General features: G+C 41.0%; 1 protein-coding gene across 1 annotated transcript in view; it reads right to left on the bottom strand.

Annotated features, from left to right (window-relative positions):
- The window catches only part of LOC122112870 (phospholipid-transporting ATPase IB), a 421,079-nt gene that overhangs the window by 339,344 nt on the left and 65,268 nt on the right, over positions 1–16,467 (bottom strand). The window contains exons 16-20 of the mRNA XM_042685833.1: positions 13,533–13,638; positions 12,065–12,147; positions 7,509–7,558; positions 4,065–4,134; positions 2,128–2,212 (exon numbers count right to left, since the gene is read on the bottom strand). Of these exons, the coding sequence (XP_042541767.1) occupies positions 2,128–2,212; positions 4,065–4,134; positions 7,509–7,558; positions 12,065–12,147; positions 13,533–13,638 (394 nt within the window). The remainder of the gene's footprint in view (positions 1–2,127; positions 2,213–4,064; positions 4,135–7,508; positions 7,559–12,064; positions 12,148–13,532; positions 13,639–16,467) is intronic.

The raw sequence follows: 16,467 nt of genomic DNA, 5'->3' as shown, positions 1-16,467 counted from the left end.
CATTGCTTCCTAGCCCATCATGTGGCTCCTTTTTATATCTCAAAAAAAAAAAAGGAAATTATAGAAGCCATATACTTTTAAGGTCATATACCTACAAAGGGAAATTTTTAAATGTTACTATATTCTTGCACAAATTGCCTATGTAAAAAAATGAATTTTCCATAGCCAAGGGATATAGGAGCTGTGCATGATCCACATGTACCTGCACAGTAGGCAGGAATCAGCAAATAGAGGAAGAAGGGAAAGAAGTATGCTTGGAAACTGACACTAAAAGCCCAATTGTGCTTTCTCATGAAAGAGTGGGTTTTCAGGCAGCTGTGCCTGATCAAGTGTGTAGGGCTCTGTGTGTGTGTGTGTAACACACATCTCACATATGCGTGCTTGTGTAGCCATAGGAACACACCATGGTGACAAAGCACAATCTGCAGTTAAGCCTGGCTCCTGCTATCAATACCATCACCAGCAGAGAAACTGGATGTCATTGTTGACTGAAGACATCCTAAGAGCTCCTCTCCTGTTCAATGTAGGCCCAGTGACTTATTCCCTCCTGAAGTCATGGAGAAGCCAATGTCATAGGAGAATAAGAGAGTCGGGGAAACTGGGCACTGGTGGTTCACATCTGTAATCCTTGCTACTTAGGAGGCTGAGATCTGAGGATCACGGTTCAAAGCTAGCCAGGACAGGAAAGTCCTTGAGATTCTAATCTCCAATAAGCCTTCAAAAAAGAAAAAGCCAGAAGTAAAGTTGTGGTTCAAGTGATAGAGCACTAGACTCATGCAAAATAAGCTGGCTGAGTTTAAGCCCTTGGACTGATGGGGGAGCGGGGCAGGAGTGGGTGTCAGTAATCACCTGAATTTTCCCAGAATGAGACTGACTGCAGGATGGTTTTTGGTATTGTGAGTACCCTTCTGTGATCAGGTTATATACAGATTGGAACTTTGCTGCCTACTTTCTCATTGCCATAGGCACAGAAATAGATGAGCAGGGATGAAGAGGCTACTTGGAAAATCTGTTTCTGTGAAATAAGCCAAATATTGCACAAAAAGGACATATCTGAGTGAAAAAAAAAATCAAGCTCCTTGAGAAAAAAGGTGCATGTTTTCTCTTTTTTTTTTTTGGTGTTTGTAGCTGAGTAGTATTTTTTTTTATTGTGAAAATACTGTACAGAGGGGTTACAATTACATGGGCAAGATAATGAGTACATTTCTTATCAAGCACTGTTGCCTCCTCCTTTGTTTCCCCTTCCCATCCCTTCCCATCCTCCCCTCCACGCACCCCCTCCCCCCCAACCCACCCCACCTCCGACGAAAGTTGTAAAGTTCGTTTTTCGATATCTCTGGGTCCACCTGTATCCCTATTTAAACAATTTGTTTTCTCTTATATTTATATATATTCTCTTACATTTATAAATTATAAATATAAACTATACAGAGTCATATGCATATATATAAACATAAATATATTGCCTAAAGTATGCTATTGACAGGGAGGATTACAATGGTACAACTCCTTCAAACAACAAAAGTATACCAGGAAACTGAAACATGTTTTCAGGAGGTAGGGGAGTCAAAGGGTGGAAGGGCAGATGAAAGGAGAGAGGGAGAATGAGTGTGTACAGCCAGAATATTCACTGTACATATGTGAATGTGGAAGCAGGTAACTTGAGGGGCTGGGTAGGGTTGGGAGAGATGGGGGAGAATGATGAAAGGGGTGACATTGATCACAATGCACTGTACTAATAAACTGGCATATTAAATTGAAAGCTCTTTGTACAACTACTTAAAGATAATTTGAAAACTTAATTTTAAAAAGGACATATCTTTTCAGAACATGACTGCCTGCCCATGAAGTACTCACAAACATTTGACTTAAGGGTTAAAAATAGCATGTCTGAGGGGCTGGAAAGGTGGCTCAGTGGTAGAGCGCTTGCCTTGCACGCATGAGGCCCTGGGTTCGATTCCTCAGCACCACATAAGCAAAAAGAAAAAAGCCGGAAGTGGCACTGTGGTTCAGGTGATAGAGTGCTAGCCTTGAGCTGAAGAGGTGAGGGATAGCGCCCAGGCCCAGAGTTCAGGCCCCACCACTGGACCAAAAAAAAAAAAAAAAAATACCATGTCCGAGACTCACCTTCTGTGGCAAAATACTCCAGATGGCACAATGTTTCCTCCATGTACTTTGAGTCTTTTGAAAGTCTTTCAAAAATGACGTTGTCCTATAAAACAGGGAAACATTTCCCATGAAGTGTTTCATACTGGCCAACCCTTGAGCACGTCTCCCATTTGGCATACTAAACATGGTTTTGTTTTGTAGATGTTTATCTAATGTACATGAAAATACTTGACTGGGCAACTAAGAACAGAGTTCTTGGCTGGGCTCAGGCCTGCTCTTGAGCAATAAAATTGAGTATGGACATGTTCAACAAAACCTTTTCTGGTATGTATCTTAAAAGTCAAGTAAAAACAAATTGGGAAGGACTCTGGGGACCAGAAGAATAGTCAAGGGCACAATAATGCCTGTGCTTGTGTATATTTCCAAGATTCACCTCTGGATGGGTATATGGGCTGTATATCACTATCTGAAATGCTTAGGATGACAATGTTTCAGATTTAGCTTTTTCTTCATATTTTAGGATATTTACATATATGATACTTCTCAGGGATGAGGCTCAAGTCTAAACACAAAACTCACCTATATTTCATAAGCACCTTATAACCACAGCCCAAGGTAAATTTAGATATATTTTTACTGTGTCTACATTTTGATTGTAATTCATCATATGAGGTTAGTTGTAGAATTTCCTGCTGATGTCACATCAATGGCTTGGTTTGGGGACACTTTTTTCATCTGTTCCCATATTGGGGCTGAAACTCAGGGCCTTATGCTCTTGCTTGACTTTTTTACTCAATCCTGGCACCCTACAACTTGAGCCACACCTACAGCTTTCTGCTAGCTAACTGGAGATAACAGTCTCGCAAATTTGTCTGCCTGGGCTGGATTTGAACCTTGGTCTTCAGATCTCACCTTCCTGAGTAGCTAGAATGACAGGCATGATCGCAGCTCCTAGCTTATAAGCATTTTCTTGACATAGTCTCATGAAATAGTTTAGCAATAATTTCCCTCTACTGATAAGACTACCATTTAACAGGATATTGTTTTACAAGTATAGTTCATAAGCAATGATATATTTCCTTAAAGAGAACATTTTTGGGTTTAGTTATAAAAAGGGACACAGAACAAAAAGCCTGATCTGGGAAACTGATCAAATAAAGCAGCCATGCATGTTCTCTCTCATACCTACAAACCAACTATAATTAAGAACAGGTAGCTGGGCCCTGATGGCTCATGCCTGTAATCCTAGCTACACAGGAGGCTGAGATCTGAGGATCAGAGTTGGAAGTTAGCACAGGTGGAAGTCCATGAGACTCTTATACAAGCTAGAAGTGGAGCTGTGGCTCAAGTGGTAGAGTATCAGCCCTGAGTGTAAAAGCTCAGGCCCTGAGTTCAAGCCCTAGCACCTGCAAAAGAAGAGGGGGGGAAGAAAGGAAAAAAGAAAGAGAGAGAGAGAGAGAGAGAGAGAGAGAGAGAGAGAGAGAGAGAGAGAGAGAGAGAGGGAGGGAGGGAGGGAGGGAGGGAGGAAGGAAGGAAGGAAGGAAGGAAGGAAGGAAGGAAGGAAGGAAGGAAGGAAGGAAGGAAGGAAGGAAGGAAGGAATAGCTATTAGAAAACATCTATCAGAGTAAAGAACATTATCACAGATAGCACAAATTATTTTACCTTTCCAGAGACTGAATACCATAGTTGTAAAGATTTTGTATGGCACCAAAGATTTTGTATGGCAAATCAAACTTCCATTTCTGAAACCAACTACTGGCTAAAGGCAGATTTTCCATCTTTACATGCTGCCCTGTGCCAGCTATCCACAGTTAGCTTTACAATTGGCCTGCTGAAAAAGCTTCTCAACTTCAGGCAACAATCAGGGTATAATGACAAAAGCACTAAAGCAAAGTGACATACTGACAAACTGCTGAGAGCTATCTGCTACAGGACAGACATCACAGGTACTTACAGCGCCTTTACAATAGAGCCGCAGTTGTCCTGATGGAGTTCGAACAATTACAGACATTCTTTTTCTGTCACTGTAAGAATTTTTTAAAATAAAATAAAAAGTAATCACTGGTCTGTTATAAAAACCATGTCTTCCAACTGAACATAAATCCAAACTTCCATTTTCATACAAACTTTTCATTTTGATTGCTACCTTTTGGTAATCTTAGAAATGGCTAAGTTCCATTTCTCCAGACTTTTTCCCACAAAGTAGAATTCAATTATATACTTCTTTGTGCATGTGTGCTGGTACTAGGGCTTGAACTCAGGGCCCTGGCAATGTCCCTTAGTTTATTTGCTCAATACTGGTGTGCTACCACTTGAGCCACACCTCTACTTGTGGCTTTTTGCTAGTTCATTGGAGATAAGAGTCTCAGAGACTTTTTCTGCCTGAGTTGACTCTGAACCTCGATCCTTAGTTCTCAGCTTCCTGAGTAGCTAGTACTACAGGCATGAGCCACTAGAGCCCGGCTTAATTGTATAACTCTCTTTCCATTTATATCTAGTTGCCCTCCCACATAAATTCACTACACAACGATTTGCAGGAGAGCTGAAAAATAAAAATTTTTGAGCTTGGGCTAAATGCATCTAATTGCTAGTACTCTACAAGTATTCTTCTTAATTTTACAGCTCAAAAACATCAAGTAACATACCCAGTAAGTAACAGTGGGAGATTCTGTGTACTTCAAAAGATCCTCAATGTTGTTTGCTTTTAATTGGAATAGAAACAAGTGACTAAATCAAACTATCCTTAAACCATCACTAGAAGAGAATAGAGGTTTCTAGCACTGAACTTAAATACATTGTGTGTGTGTATTTGTGTGTACACGTGCATGCATGTGAGCACACACATACGTACACACGCACATGCACAAATCTTTAGGTTTGAATTCAGGACATGGGCACTGTCTCTGAGCTTCCTTTGCTCAAGGCCAGCTTTCTACCACTTGAGCCACAGCACTACTTTCAGCTTCTCTGGTCATTAAGTGTAGACAAGAGTCTCACAGACTTTCCTGCCCAGGTTGGCTTCAAACTGTGATTCTCAGATCTCAGTCTTCTAATTAGCTAACATTACAGGTGTGACCACCAGCGTCCACTGGGAATGTCTTTTAAAAAATAATTATCAGAAGCAAGGTGCCTATGGCTCCTGCTTATAATCCTAGCTATTGGAGAGTCTGATACTTGAAGGATCATAGTTCCAAGCCAGTTGGACTTGGAGACACTATCTCCAAAATAAACAACAAAATACTAGACTGGAGGCATGGCTCAAGTGGTAGAGTGAGAGCCATGAGCAAGGCCCTGAGTTCAAGTCCAGATATTAGCACCCCCCAAAAAAAAATCCTCATGTATCCACCAAGAGTCACCTGATTACATCTAAACTACCTTTCCACCTTTTCCTTTTCTGGACATTAACTGCTAATTCATTAATGGAGCCATAAAGCAGCACAGTTTCCCAACAAGGAAGTTTTCAGGGACACAAAAAATATGGAAACATGTCTAATATGTCTGAGACCTCCACACACAGGAACACAGCCACCCACCCCCACCTGAATGCTTGTTGTCATTAACCATCAACCCTGCCTCTCTAGTTGAATAGTCAAGCCAAAGGGCTGGCTTCTGACTCAGTTACATTCAAACTTGCAATCCTAAAACTAACCACTAGGAAATGGAAAGCATTTCTTACAAGGGGATTTTAAAAAGTGATCTCTATCAAACAGGCCAGGCAATCATTTTTTGATCATTTTAGATCATTTAACAAAGGTGACTGAAACCTCATCTAATTTTAATAATAGCAAAAGATGTCTTTGAGATAGTAACTAAACCTTGTGCTAATATTGACAGTTCAGTGTTCAAAAGAAAGAAAGGAACAAACATTAAAGATGTGCTTTCTTGAGCTAGACACTAATGGTTCACATCTACAATCCTAGCTGCTCATGATGCTAAATTCATAGGATACAAGTTTAGAGCCCTGGTAGACAAATCCCAGAGAGTCTTATTTCCAATTAACCAGCAAAAAGCCAGAAATGGAGATTTGGCTCAAGTGGTAGCGTGCCAGTTAGGAGAGAAAAAACTAAGTGAGAGCCTGAGATCCTGAAGATCAAGCCCCAGTACTGATACAAAAAAAAAGACCAAAAAAGATGTGAATTAAAAAAATAAATAAATCGGGTGGGGGTGGGAGGGAGTATGGGAAGGAATGGGAAGGAGAAACAAAGAGGAGGCAAAAAAATGCTTGATAAGAAATATACTTGTTATTTTGCTCACGTAATCGTAACTCCTCTGTACGGTATTCTTACAATAAAAATAAATAAATAGAAATTTTTAAGAAAAACAAAAGAAGCTAACAAATATCCCCACGTCTTAAAGAAAGAAACTTCACTGGAAAGGAATATTTCCACTTAGATACAGGAGAATAGCCCTGTATACAGGACCAGATCTCTGGTGAAAACAAATTGATCTGACCCAGTGCTCAGATGGAGGCATAACCTCATGGGATCTGGGCAGCACCAATGAAAACAATGCTGTCATCACTTTCTCTAAACTGAGCACACACATCTGCAGCTGCTGATGCTAGACCACACTCTGGACAATTTAAGGAAAAAAAGAGAACATGGGAGTGATATCGTCAAAAAGAAATATACTCTCATTGGGGGGTGGGGGGGGGCGGAGGATGGGAAGGGATGGGAAGGGGAAACAAAGGAGGAGGCTACAATGCTTGATAAGAAATGTACTCATTATCTTGCCCATGTAATTGTAACCCCTCTGTACAGTATTTTCACAATAAAAAAAATTAAAAAAAAAGAAATGTACTCATTACGTGACTTACATAACTGTAACCCTTCTGTACATTACCTTTATAATAATAAAAAAAAACTTTAAAAAGAAGACATAGAAACACAATATTATTCTCAAAAAATACAGAAAAATTATATACTTCACTCTCTTTAATGAGACCCAGACTCCAAAGGGAATTTGATTTGTAGGATATGTTTACCATATTTAATACTTACTACTAATCATAATGTACAATCATGTAAACATGCAGATAGAGTTGTTAAATGTATTATTAAGTAGCTGGGCTCTGGTGGCTCACATCTATAATCCCAGCTATTCAGGAAGCTGAACTCTGAGGATTATGGTTTGAAACCACCTTAAGCAGAAAAGTTCAGAAGACTCTTACTTCCAATTAACCAACAAAAAGCTGGAAGTGGAGCTATAGCCCAAGTGGTAGAATATATATGAGTATTTATAGACTATATAATATATATTATCTATGTTATATAAATATATGCTAATATAAATGAGATATTACATATCAACATATATATCTATATATAATTTGATATATATTGATTTATTATATATATAAAATGTAATTTCACTTCAAGTACAGGAAAGAGAAACATACCTGGAAAATTCCAAAACATTAAGGATTCCAAATGTCTGCTCCTGTCCCATCTATGAAAGAAAAAGTTGTTACCTATTGTGAAAAGTATTCAATTCTCCAAGCAATTGTGCCCCAATCATAAGCACACACGTGCATACATGCAAAACAATGGGAGCCTTAAGGCAAATGCTTTTGCAATGAATAGTTTTCTCATAAGTCTAGAGCTCCCTCTGCTGGTAGAAATATCCCCTTTCCCCACCCCACCCCCCCCACCCCCTTCAGTTATATGGCTATCCTAGTGGTTGGCTAATATAGCCATTTACAAGTGATGAAGATACATGACACAAGCTATAAAACGCTATCAGAAACCTTGGGATCCTGAGCTAAGGTTTTTCATCACCCTTACTTCCCGGCTGCCATGATGAGAGCTGTTCCTCTATGCCCTCCCCATCATAAGGGACTCTATATTGTAAGCAAAATATATCCCATCTCCCTTAAGTTGTTTCTGTCAGGCATTTATTTAGAGAAATAAGTAACACAGAACATGAGTACTGAAGAACTAGGATTGCTGATTTGGCTACCTGACAGTGTGATTCAGTATGGTTTCTGAATATATTATGGGCACCAAAAAATGTCAAGTACTTTGTATCAGGACAAAAGGAATGGTATCTTGATGTTGACTTTATATTTAAAAGACTTTCCTAAGAGAAAAAGAGCATTCTGCACACAAACAAGAGCTTAGGAAAGTTCCCCCCCTCCCCCACCTTGCAGGATTCAGTTCATCACACTTAGTCACCTAGGTATTCAGAGGCCACTGAAGCTGTGGTGCAAATGGGTCAAGTTCATGCTAGCTCATATTGGTGTCATTTATGTGATACTGTTTTTTGAGGCATGGAAAATGCAAGAGATTTTTTTTGGGGGGGGGGGGGCGTTAAAGAACTGAAAGAGAGAGGATGAACTTATTCAAAGTATATTGTACATACTGGTGCTGGGGGATCACACTTGTAATCCTAGCTACTCAGGAGGCTGAGATTTGAGAATTGTGGCTTAAGGCCAGCCTGGGTTAAAAAAAAGTCTGTGAGACCCTTATAGCCATTAATCAGCAAAAAGCTGGAAGTGGAAGTATGGCTCAATTGGAAAAGTGCCAGACTTGAGAGACAAGAAAGAGTACAAAACCTTGAGTACAAGCCCCAGTACCAGCACAAAAACAGAAGTATACTGTACGTATTTATGAAATGATCAGAGTAAACTCCTCCTGTACTATTAATATATGCTAATAAAAAACATAAAAATTTAAAAAGAGCTGGACTTAATGCAAGAGTTATAGAGTCATGAAGATTTGCAACAAGATTTCAAAGGAAAGCCTGGGAAGCCAGGCAACCTGTGACTTGGTCCAAGGCCTTGGAGGAGGCCCCTGAGAATAGACTTGCCCAGAATGTGGGAAGCAGTATCTCATAGGCTAGGGGCCCAGAGAGAATAAAAGGCAAAGAAGGAGAATGAATGCAAACAGAACCTCTCTCTCTCTCTCTCTCTCTCTCTCTTCTAGACACCATGATACGAGCCTCTCTACCATACCTTCCCCACCATGATGGACTGAAATCGTGAGAAAAACAAGTCTTTCCTCTGGAAGGAAAGGAGGAAGAGAAGGTGAAAAGGAAGAAAGAAGGAAGGGAAAGAGGAAGGAAGGAAGGGAGAGAGGGAAGGATGGACGGAGAGGGGGGGAAGGAAGGAAGGAAGGAAAGAAGGAAGGGAGGGAGGGAGGGAGGGAAGGAGGGAAAGGAAAAAGAGCTCATCCTTGAGGCCACATACCAATTACCAAATCCATAACTAAATCATCCTCTCCTCACCACAACTTCTTCCTCCTTGTATCACAAAATACAAAGATCTACATAATGTGACTTTCATTTATCCTTATTCACCTCTCAGAATGCACCAGTTTCCCCCTTTTCCACTGCCTGTCTCAGCTCTGTCAGAATCCTGTTAGACAGCACCCATTGATTACTTCCAGTAGCCACCCAGTCTCTGAACCAAGGTTACCTCAACCACCTCCATGCGAAGCTAATGTGCTCAGCTGTACAATGATTAGCAAAGACATTTCATGTAAATACTGGCGGCCAGTATTGGTTAATAGTATCCCAGAATTAATGGTTGAGTGGGATTTCTTAAACCATTATTTATGAGACCTAACTCATCAAGCAGTCATGCATGACTTCAAGAAATATGGCCTTTAAGCCTTAATAAAATAATGAAGGATGCGAACCTGGCATTTAGCATGGATATGCTCATGCCATAAGCTCTTTGCTCCCCACATGTATCTGGCATTCTGAGCCAAGTAGAGCAGCTTTCTTATCTTCTGTACTTCCATTCATGCTTAACCTCCCGCAACTATCATTGTCACACTGCATGCAACAACACTAATACAACAAAAAATTCTACAGTTGGAGGTTAAAATTCTCCTGAAACTAAGCCAGGTGCTGGTGGCTCACGCCTGTAATCCTAGCTACTCAAGAGGCTGAGATCTGAGAATTGCGGTTCAAAGCCAGCCTGGGCTGGAAAGTCCGTGAGACTCTTATCTCCAATAAACCACTCAAAAACCGGAAGTGGCGCTGTGGCTCAAGCAGTAGAGCACTCGTCTTGAGCTGAAGAGCTGAGGGACAGCGCCCAAGCCCAGAGTTCAAACCCCACGACCGATCAAAAAAAAAAAAAATTCTCCTGAAACTGCTAGGCACCTGTGGCTCAAGCCTATTATCTAGTCACTCAGAAAGCTAAAACCTAAGGATTGAGGTTCAAAGCCAATTTTGGGCCAGAAAGTCTGTGACTCTTATCTCCAATTAACCATGGCAAAACTACTACTTGATCTGTGGCTCAAGTAGTAGTGCCAGCCTTGAGCAGAAAATGTCAGGGACAGTACCCAGGCCCTGAGTTTAAGCCCCAGTACTCACACCAAAATAAGTACATAAATAACTCTCTTGAAAGGAACTTCATTTTTTTTTAAAAAAAGGTTACTAAGAAGAAAATTCCATATTCAATCAGCGTTTCATTCTACTCTTCCATTTTAATGATTGCACATTTCCTGAAGCATAAATTCCCTCGGTTGATTAAAATAAAGTTTAAAATAAACACAGTCTGTTTTCTATACTACAAGGAAACATGAAGGTCCAAAGAAATAGCATTTTAAGTAAGATATATTTTATAGGCTTTGATATTTTATAGGTAAAAGAAAAACAAATGACTACTGCCAACTGAAAAATGATCTTCAAGTTCATTAAAGAGGTGTGGAGAATAAGGATGAATTAAGTGACTGTCCAAATGTCCTCATGAACCCAGAGTGTAGTAAAACACTACCCTTCCAGCTGTCATCATTAATACCAGTGTCTCACCAGTTCTAAGCACCATTTTCTTGATCTCCTGTAGGCCATTCTATGGGGCCCTGTGTGATCTTATTTTTAATATATATTGAGCATTTCTAATCCAAAACACCCTTAAACATCTTTTAGCACCAACATGATTCCAGAAGAAGATAATTCCACACCTGACCTCAGGTAACTGGTCACAGTCACACACAAGTGTAGTAGGCACTGGTGGCTGACACCTGTAATCCTAGCTTCTCAAGAGGCTGAGATCTGAGGATCATGGTTCCACACAAGCCTGGGCAGAAAAGTCCATGAGACCGTTATCTCCAATTAACCAGAAAAAAGCTGGAAGTGGAGATGGGAGAGTGCCAGCCTTAAGTGAAAAAGCTAAAGGACAGTTCCCAGCCTTGAGGTAAGGCCCCGGAATGAAAAAAAGCACTAAAATTACTGTATACACTTATCCTCATGCTATATAAAGTGTTCATGAAGCATAGACAAATTTCATGCTCGGTCTTGGGTCTCTCATCTCAAGATACCTCATTGTGTATATGCAAATATTCCCAAGCCTGAAATACAATGTGAGATCCAAAATACTCCTGGCCCCAAGAATTTTGGAGAAAAGATACTGAAACTGTGAACTTTTCTTCTGTCATTAAATGTCTTCCTTTAACCCATGGGGAGGGAGATTAAAAAAAGAAAAAGAAGCAGAAAATACAAAGCCAGGTGCCAGTGGATCATGCATGTAACCCTAGCTACTCAAGAGGCTGAAACTAAGATTACAGTTCAAAGCCATCCTGGCAGGAAAGTCCATGAGACTACTGTCTCCGATTAACCACTCAACAAAAAGCTGGAAGTGAAATGTGGTTCAACTGGTAGAACACCAGCTTTGTGCAAAAATAAAGCTAAGGGACAGTACCTAGGCCCTGAGTTCAAGCGCCAGGATGAGCACAGGAAAAGAAGGAAGGAAGGAAGGAAGGTAGGAAAGAAGGAAGGAAGGAAGGAAAGGAGGGAGGGAGGGAGGGAGGGAAGGGAGAAATCACTGAAATACAAACTAGCAGAAATAAGCTAACACAATCACACAGCACCCTTGATGTATCCACAGTTTCAAGTGTCATTGGCATTGAGAGACAAGTAGAAATTCAGCCATCCCATTTACAACAGACATACAATTTCAAGTGTTCAATCTTCCAAAAAGTAGGGCATGTGCACAAATATGTTCCTTACCGCTTCTATGATGACCGAATATGGTGTTCTGCCTGTGAAGACAAAGCCCAGCTTCTTAGCTCCTTTCACCAAAGCAGCCTCATCTGTCAATAGGAAGTTGGTCAAATGCAGACAAATCCCATCATAGAAATTCTGTTGTGTTATTTTTCATATTAACATGCACTATGTAAATAGTCACCAGTGGCTCACACCTGTAACCCTAGCTACTGGGGAAGCTGTGATCTGAGTGAAAATCATGGTTCAAAGTCAGCTCAGGCAGGAGAGTATAAGGAATTCTTATCTCAATTAACCACCAACAAATAAATAAATAGAAGTGAAGTTATGGCTCAAGTGATAGAGTGCCAGCCTTGATGGAAAGAGCTAAGGGCAGTGCTCAGGCCCTGAGTTCAAGCCCCAGTAAAGACATACACACATACACACAAAATAAACAACACCATGATTAAGGAAGCTTGACATTCTCAACACAGTAGAAAGGGCATAGGAGGTAAGTATATTCACTCTTCCTAACACCAGAGTTGAAATGAGGGCTTCTGCTAGATAGGAGGACTCAACCCTAACCTAATTCACTAGGAGAAGAGTGATTTACACTCCTTCTAGTCTTTTTTATCTTTGGGAGGGGGGGAAGAGTACTGTTTTTGCCTTATCTTTAAGTGGTTGTACAAAGGGGATTTAATTTAGCATGACAGTTTATGAGTACAATTTGTCTTGATCAATGTCACTCCCTCCATCTTTCTCCCCCCATTCCTCTCAAACACCTGCTATTCTTGGTTAGGATCAAGTTCTCTCTAAACAATGTAAGTAAAAATTCCTATAGACTAAACATCTCTGATCAAGGCCATGATTTGACTCCATATTATATGATCAGAGTCCCAGGAGGTGGCAAAGAGTAACACAGCTTATCCATGACATGCAGCAGATGAGAAAAGGAGCTGGCTATGATCTCTCCTGAAAGCTCTGTCTAGCCCAATAACTTCTAGGAAAGTCAAGGTGATCTGAGACTTCCCCCACTATCAAGGAGCCATGATCTGGGCACTGGTGGCTCACACCTATAATCTTAGCTACTGGGGAGGCTGAGACCTGAGGATCTCAGTTCAAAGGCAGGAAAATCTGTGAGACTTCTATCTCCAGCTAATTACCAAGTAAAATGTGGGAAGTGGAGCTGTAGCTCAAGTGGTACAAAAGCTTAGGAACAGTACCCAGGTCCTGAGTTTAGGATCCAAGACTGGCACCAAAAAAAAAAAAATGAATGAATAAATAACTAGCCATTAGAATCAGGAGAGCTCAATGCACGCTATCTTGGGTTTGAACTTTTGTAACCATGATATGGAGATGGTGTGAAACAAGAGGCAAATATGGGGGGAGGAGCAAGTAGAGGGGGAAAGTGACTATACCTCTTTTTCCACATGTAACTCAAATACCCAAGTCTCCAGGGAAAAGGCTAGCAGGGCAGAGCCACTGGGAGCCTCACCTGGAGAAGAGGCCTGGTAGATGATATCGTCTCCATCCTTCTCAGGAACCACAGTGTGGCACACAGCCAGCAAGGTGAGGAACTCCTGAATGCAAGGGGCTGTGGGCTGTAAAACAGAAGACTGAGTTAGTATGACAGTTACAATGCTGCTTGACACACATCAGAGCTGGACTCAAGTTGTCCCCTCCTTAAAATCCAGGAATGGGGGAGTGGGAAGGTGACTCAGTGGTAGAATGTTTTCCTTGCATGCATGAGACCCTGGGTTTGATTCCTCAGTAGCACATAAACAGGAAAAGCTGGAAGTGACACTATGGCTCAAGCAGTAGAGTGCTAACCTTGAGCTGAAAAGCTGAGGGACAATGCCCAGGCCCAGAGTTCAGGCCCCACAACTGACAAAAAAAAAATCCAGGAATGGGCCAGGTGCTAGTGGCTCACCCTTGTAATTCTAGCTGCTCAGGAGGCTGAGATCTGAGGATCACAGTTTGAAGCCAGCTGAAGCAGGAAAGTCCATGAGACTCTTAGCTAAAAGTAACCACCAAAAGCTGGAAGTATAGCTGTGGCTAGCCTTGAGCAAATAATGCTCAGAGACAGTGTCCCGGCCCTGAATTCAAGGATCAGGAGTAGAAAAAAATCCAAGAATGGTCCCCAACTCCCTATCACACAGGGTCCAGATCTTACATCAGGTGCCCAAAACCTGACACCAGCTTCTCACCTAGCCCACCTCCTGCCACTGTGGACTTCAAACAAGGCATGTCTTTTCCCCATCTCTTCACCATGGCCTCCCATCTGCTACAACAGGCTGTCCAGTTCACTTGGCCCTTGGGCTTCAGTCACTTTCCCTGAGAAGCCCATATTCTGCGACTCGGCATGGCAAATCAGGAAACAGCCAAGCACAATCTCCTGCCTTCTTGAAACTTCCATAGCTCCCAGTCCTGATCCCATCTCACAATCCCCATGCTCCTGCATCTCACCAGCAAGATCCTGGTGGTTAAAAAGGTTACCTGCTTTCCTCACAGATGTAACCTCAGGGCATCTTAAAAAGAAGACATTCCAAAATATATTTTTATCATCCTGTGCTGGCTTATATTCTACAACATGTCTCACTTTTGCCTGTATAATAAACACCTGAAATGCAGGACATCCAGCACTCTACATATAAAAAATAATAATCAAAAGTGTCCTAGATATATATTTAATCACTTTCTCCAGACAGACAGACAGACAGACAGACAGATAGATAGATAGATAGATAGATAGATATTGTGTGTGAGAGAAAGAGGAGAGAGAGAGAGGAGAGAGAGAGTAGTGAGGCTTGAACCAAGGCCTGGGTGCTTTCCCTTAGCTTTCTCATTAGAGGCTGGCATTCTACTACTTGTACTACAGATACACTTTTGGCTTTTTGCTAGTCAATTGGAAATAAGAGTCTTGTGGATTTTGCTGTCTTGGCTGGCTTCAAACTGCAACCCTCAGATTTCAGCCTCCTGGCTAAAGATTATAGGCATGAGCTACTGGCACCATTCTATTCTTCTTAAAAAGCAAAAATTCCTGAAATTTTAAGCAGAATCTAAGAATACATCATGCCATCCCAATTATTAAAGGTTTTTAAATTTTATTGACACAGGACCTATATCTTTTGTGTGTCTCGGGGAGAGGGGTATGCAAATGTGTATATGTGTGTATTTGTGAGAACTGGGGCTTAAACTCGGCCTGGGCAGTGTCCCTGAGGTTTTTTGCTCAAGGCTAACACTCCACTGCTTGAGCCACAGCTCTACTTCTGTGTGTGTGTGTGTGTGTGTGTGTGTGCATGTGCATGTGCGTGTGTGTGTGCACCAATCCCTGGGCTTGAATTCAAAGCCTGGGAACTGTCCTTGAGCTTTTTTTTTCTCAAGGCTGGCACTCTTACCCCTTGAACCACAGCTTCACTACCAGCTTATTTTTGGTGGTTAACTGGAGATGAGAGTCTCACGAACTTTCCTACCTGGGCTGGCTTTGAATTACAATCCTCAGATCTCAGCTTCATAAGTAGCTGGAATTACAAGTGTGAGCCATTGGTTCCTGGTGATATATCTTAATTTTCATTTGCTCCAAAAACTTGAGTGAGTCACCGTCTGTGATCCACTATGTTCAATAAAGTTTGGGACTGTAGACTTGGTTTAGGCACCTACACAGACTATCATCAGCAGAAACCTCAGAAATGTTAGGAGCTTAATCTCATAATTGAGGCTGCAAGAAACCAAATGCCAATTAACTAATTAGGCTGTGGCCATAAGTAATTAAGCTATAACAAGCTGGTTGGCTAACTAATTTGTAGCCAGTGAAGTTGTTTCCTTGTCTCACCTCTGTTTCCTTATAAATATTGTCTTCCTATCTTCCTTCATCTTCCCTCCTTTTCTCCCTCTGTCTCTCTCCCTATCTCTCTCCTTTCTTCCTTCCTTCCTTCCTTTCCCTTTCTCTCTCCCTATATCCTTCTTCCTTTCCCTACCTCCGTCACCCTCCCTTTCTTTTTGCTTTAATTCAAGAACTATGCATGTACGTATATGTATCTATACCTTAGAAGTTCTGGGTTTTTCATTGTTCACATTTTATTATGTATGTTCATTCATAACATGCTCATCAGTACATGTAATGCTTATCATTTTCACAATTCTTAAGTGTACAATTCAGTGGCATTAAATATAGTCAAAATGCTGAACCTATCACCACAACCCATACCCAAAACTTTTAAATCATCCCTTACAGAAACTCTGTACCCATTAAAACATAACTCCCATCTTCATCTTCTGCTTCCCTAGAATCCTAGTAGCCTCTCCTCTTGTTTCTATGAATTTACCATTTCTGTATATTCCATATCAATGAAATCATACAGTATTTACCAATTAGTCACTAACTTTTAAATAGACACAAAATGCTAAATGCCTAGAAATGAATGTTTTCT

Source organism: Dipodomys spectabilis, unplaced genomic scaffold (genome assembly GCF_019054845.1).
Source record: "Dipodomys spectabilis isolate Male_0828 unplaced genomic scaffold, ASM1905484v1 ptg000095l, whole genome shotgun sequence".
NCBI classification, from domain to species: Eukaryota; Metazoa; Chordata; class Mammalia; order Rodentia; family Heteromyidae; genus Dipodomys; species Dipodomys spectabilis.
Note: the sequence above shows the minus strand (reverse complement) of the source record. Positions and strands in the feature narration are given on the sequence as shown.